The sequence below is a fragment of the Tupaia chinensis genome, unplaced genomic scaffold (assembly GCF_000334495.1).
Source record: "Tupaia chinensis unplaced genomic scaffold, TupChi_1.0 Scaffold144529_1, whole genome shotgun sequence".
Lineage (NCBI taxonomy): Eukaryota > Metazoa > Chordata > Mammalia > Scandentia > Tupaiidae > Tupaia > Tupaia belangeri.
Window position 1 is genome coordinate 1754214 of NW_006204388.1, and position 5658 is coordinate 1759871.

The window sequence follows — 5658 nt, forward strand, 5'->3', positions numbered from 1 at the left end:
AGGAGAAGGGATTGTGGTGTGACCATCCCCCCTGGGAGGTGATTTCTCCCTTTCTGTCTCTCTGTCTGTCTCTGGCGAGCGCACACGCCCTATAGCGAAAACCTCTCCAAAAAAAAAAAAAAAAAAAGATTAAAAAAAAGAAAAAAGAAAAAAAGGTTGAAAGCAGTTAGGCCTTCTTGACATCTGTGGATTTATAGGAACTACTTTCATTGTGACGTGGCTGCTCTGCCATCCCAGGAGATACCCTGGAAGCATTCTGGAGCTTCTGTAGGAATCTGGTTCTCCCTGGACTGGATTTACGGCACCAACCTCACTCTCATTGCTCACACTTTCCTCTGTCAAGCAATTCCTTTCTTTGCTGCATTTGGCAACTGCTCAAACTCTCTTCTTCAACTCTACGGGAATCAAGTATGTTTTTCTTATTCCTTCTCTCTAGTTGTACCCCTCTCCAATTAGTCATTTCTTTTTCCTATACTCCCTACTAGGACACAGGCTAGTCCTGATTATCTCATGTGGTCAGATTAACTAAGTTCTTAGAAGCTCTAGAGAGAAAGACAAAGGAACCGGTTTATTATAATTTTAGCTACATACATAAATACGTAATTGATATCAACATATCAAACATGACTGATTTGTTAATAAAAATAGCAAACATTTACATGGTGTTTATATTTATGTAAGAGAACTTTGAAAGCAAATAGGTGTGCACTCATCAAATTTAAGATTATATGATTATTATACTATTATAAATGGTTACTGACTGAGAACTAAGTATATATCAGACACTGTTTTAAGGAGTCTTACATTAATTAATTAATTTATTTCTGAAAATAATACCATGATGCAGGTACTATTACCACCCTCTCTTTATAGATGATGAAACTGAGGCACAGAGAGATTAAGCAATTTGTTTAAGGTCACACAGCTGGTAGGGAACGATGGAATTTGAACTCAGTTACTCTGACTTGATGATGTTATCAGGACTAAGTCTATGTCCTTACTCATTCAGTGAATCAGATATTTTGAAAAGTAGCAAATTACTTTCCTCTTTATTGAGTTTTTCTACTGTCCACAGAAGCTGATTATTAAAACTCTCTATATGGAAGAGGGAAATAAAAACTAAACTATGATTTTGCTGAAACAAATGCTCTTCGTAAACCTAAAAAAATAGAAAAACACTGAGGAAAAATGACATAAATTGCCTTATCTCAATGTTTCCCTTTAACTGTGCTCTCTCTATTGTGTCTTTATTTTAGAATCAGTAAGCTACAGAATATATGATACATCTGTTTAAAAGAGGTGAAAAATCTACCTTCCAAAGTTAATTTGATGATTTTCTCCTAGCTGAGTTATTTCACTAATGATTATAGCAAGATGTCTGTACAAAAACATTTACTTATTACTTAAATTAGAATCCTTTATTATTTTACTCATATACAATTTTATAAACAAAAACAGATTGAGTGCTTACTATATATTAATAGACAAATCTTCAGCTTTCATTAATCTTGACATGTGTTAACAATGTTTTGTAAAATAATAGAACTGGACCAACAGATGGCATAATGGTTACATCACTGGACTCCTAGGTAGTCAACAGTGGTTTAAGTCCCAGAGCCAATAGTTTCAAACTCATGCCAAGTGTATGTGCACGCATGTCCAGAATCCCGAAGGGAAGATGGAGAAGGGATTGCGGCTTGGCCATGCTCCCTAGGGGGTGCTTTCTAGCTTTTTGTCTCTCTGTCTCTCCCGTGACTACATGTGCCCTACAGCAAAAATGTCTCTAAAATCTCCTCACACACACACACACACACACACACACACACAAAGAGAACTAAGATATTTTATATTTATACACTTTATATGCTATTCTTATAGTATAGTATTATGATAATATTAAAACAGAACAAATCAACCTCCTGTGGATAGCACCTATATGATAATATTAAAATAGAACAAATCAACCTCCTGTGGATAGCACCTACTGTAATTCTATAGTGACTCAAAGCATACATAATTCTTAAATTACTCTAACATACCATAACAGTTCACAACTTTGGAGATTTAATACTTTTTTTTTCTTTTTGATTGCTAAAGGTATGTGTACTCCTCAGAGGGAGAAAGAAAAATGGAGAGAAAGAGGGAGAAAGCATGCTCCTAGCCCCCATGTGGGGTATGGTCATGCCACAATTACTTCTCCATTTTTCCTCCATCCTCTTGGGATTTGGGGCATGCGTGTACACAGATTTAGTTTTTTAAGTCACTAGGGCTGGGATAAAAACTGTAGTCAGACATGCAGGGTGCAGCTCCCTTAGCCACTATGCTACAGGATAGGACCTAACAATTTTCAAAATATATAAGTTAAGTAGGGTCATTAACACAGGAGAAACTTCTAGAATTTGACAACTAGAGTTAAAATTTCATTTTAAGATATTTGTAATATATTACTTTATGATCTTGCCTAGTAAATTTACTTATTAGTACCAGGATAACATTATTTCATCTACATCCACAGACAACCTATACTTCTAAGAAAGAAAACAGTATATTAGACATAAATATTCATAACAAAGTACTATAGTCTCACCTATAGAGTCAGGCAACTGCTGCAGCATATTGGATGACAGTAAGAGGTCTTCAAGGGCTTCACATCCAGAAATGTCCATGTCAACTGTTTCTATTCTGTTTTTTGACATATCCAGGTATACCAACATCTTTAACTTCCCTATAGACTTGATAACATTGCATAAACTCAGGGTTAGTTGAGAAACTTTCAAAAGATAATTTAAACTTTAGAAACCACAACACTATAAAATTAAGTTAAATAATATCTGCAAAAATAACAAGTGTTGGCCAGGTTGCAGAGAAAATTACGAAATTACAACCCTCATACATTGATAATAGGAATGCAAAATGTGTTGCCACTTTGGAAAACAGTTGGCAGTAATTGAAAATGTTAAATAGTTTCCAAATGACCCAGCAATCCTTTGGTACGTATCTGTTAAGTATTGGAGAACAAGCCAAGTATTAGGAGAGACTGATCGTGATGAAGACAAAGACTTTATCCTTAAGGAGTTCACAATAGTGAAGGAAACTTTCAAGGAAACAAATAATTATAATACCCTGTGAAACATGCAATACAAATCTCATGGGAGTGCAGCAGAAAAATGTGGGAGGAGTTGCAAATTTTCTGGGAGACACGGCTTGTTGAGAAAAGAGAACTTGGACCTGGCAGAAAGAACAGCATGTACACTCACAGACAAGTGTGAAAAGGCATGGTAAGTTTGAAGAAGAGTGAGAAATTCAAAGCGACTGAAAATAGAGTTGAAGTTGGGATTATAGAAAGAGGCCAGCTGTTAAAAGGTTTTACATGTCATGCAAGGAGGTGTGAACTCTATGTTGTAGACAAGGAAAGCGATTCAAAGGCTTGTAAAATGGAGAATAACATGAATAGGTTCGTGCTTAGAAAAAAAATAACTTTGGAGAATTTGCAAAGGTAGGTTAAAGACTGGAGTGAGGGAGACCCATTAGAAGTATACAGAAGGTGAGAGATAGAGAATCAAGGATGGGGAAAAAAGTAAAATATACAGGAAACAAGAAATGGAAAATTATTTGTCGATGATAACATGTATGTCAATGTGCTTGATTGAGCCAATATACAGTGTATTCTGGATGAAAAATCTCATTTTATATGCTGTAATGATGTCCAGTGAATGAATGTAAATAAGTTTAAGTTAAAAAATAGTGTCTTATAAAAAAAATTGCAGTGCTAAAAAAAGGAAGTATATACAGAAGTAGTTAGCTGATGGGAACCAGCAGTTAGTGTAATGGCTATGTCGCTGGACTCCCACGTAGTCGACCGTGGTTTGCGTCCCGGACCCAGTGGCTTAAAACTCACGCCGGGCGCGTGTGTGTGCGTGCCCAAGATCCTGAGAGGAGAATGGAGGAGAAGGGATTGCGGCGTGACCATCTCCCCTGGGGGGTGATTTCTCGCTTTCTGTCTCTATGTCTCTCTCTGTCTGGCGAGCGCATGCACCCTGTAGCAAAAAATCCTCCCCCCTCCCAAAAAAAAAGTATACAGAAGTAGTTAGCTGTTTAGTAGTTTAGTAGTTAAGGCAGCAGAAGTGAAGATGAAGGGTGACAGACTCAGGAGAACTGTGGAAGTAAAATCGTTAGATTGGTAGGTAACTCATTGCTAAAGACAGGGAAGGAATCAACTCATAGCCTGGGCAAGGATTGAACAGGGATCAGTTATTTTGGTCATAGACTACCTGGAGTGAAAGGATTAAAGTCTTCATTTCTTTTTATTTAGGGCATGTTTTGCAAATAAGTGTTCCTAAATTTTTGTTGCTCAGGGTTCATCTGTTTATAAGGTCTACTTGTGTTCACCTTACTATGTTGTCTCATTTATTTAACAGAATATAAACAAACAAATAATAAATACATAATTATATACTCACAAACATACACTTGACACTGTGCCAACTATTTATGTATATTATTTAATACTTTATGTTCTTGAAAGGTTCTGAATATTAGTAGCACTGACATGAGCTGGTCAGAAACATAGAATCTCAGACCCACCCCAGACCACTGAATTGGAATCTGTATTTTGACACACATTAAAGTTTACAGGTTAAGTAATGTCACATGTTGGGTTCTCTGGGAAGCAGAGGCATAGATAGAATTTTATGAAAGAAGGTTCTTGGAATCAACACCAGGGGATAGGATGGGGCAGGGAAGGAAGGAAGCAGGATTGGGTTGATGAAGAAGGTCAACTGTGATAAAGTCTAGAGGAAGTCCTGAACTTACTTCCAAGGAGAGCTGAGGTTGGATGAATTGTCTTGAGTTGTGGCCAAGGGGCTGGGCTGTGTACATGTGTGTGTGTGTGCGCAGGCCTAGGGTGTTTTATGTTTGTCTGTTTTTTAGACATGGTCTAACTATTTCTTGATCCTCCTGCCTCAGCATCCCAAGTAGCTGGGACTAAGGGCCAACACCATCAAGGTTAGGGTTTTCTCAGGTGATCTAGAAAACAACCCAAGCCTCTTATGTAGCTCAGACTGCTAAATTAGCTGTATTCAGGAGTGAGCTTCCATGGATGGCTAGGAGATTGGGCTTTTAGATGCCTGCACTGATGGTCTTTGGATGGAGGTCTCCCAGAATTGGGTATGACCCTAGGTGAGGAGGTTCTTTTCAGGTAAAGAAATTCCTAAAGAAGATGGAGAGCTGCCAGCAGTATTTCCAGGAGCTGGAGGAATAGACTAAAATTCTTCATTTTTGGAGAAGGCCATATAACAGTAGTTGTGATACATAACATTCCAAGGTGACCTAATAAGGACTGTGTCTGAAATTGAAACTCACTTTATCAGACTACACACTACAAAGTCCATTTAATTATATTGGCCATTTCTATCCCCAGTTAACCCAGTAGTAACCTCTGGCCCTCCTCCTCCATCTCCCCAGGTGGGCAGAGGATGAACGCAGTCCTGGAGTAGCTGAATAGATGCTAGGCTAAGAACAAAGTGGTGAGGGGTGAGTCAGGCCAGAAGGTTGATTTTCTTCCTTTACTTAGAAATGTGCCACTCAAAAAAATACTGTCCCCTCATTTATAGGTTTCCATTCAAGGGACTATTAAGTTATCTTAGCTCTGTCTTCTCT

At 37.8% G+C, this 5658-nt stretch overlaps 1 protein-coding gene across 1 annotated transcript in view; it reads right to left on the reverse strand.

The window, feature by feature from the left end:
* The window catches only part of LRRC7 (leucine rich repeat containing 7), a 543267-nt gene that overhangs the window by 127674 nt on the left and 409935 nt on the right, over positions 1–5658 (reverse strand). Inside the window, exon 10 of the mRNA XM_006167144.1 lies at positions 2588–2732. Within this exon, the coding sequence (XP_006167206.1) occupies positions 2588–2732 (145 nt within the window). The remainder of the gene's footprint in view (positions 1–2587; positions 2733–5658) is intronic.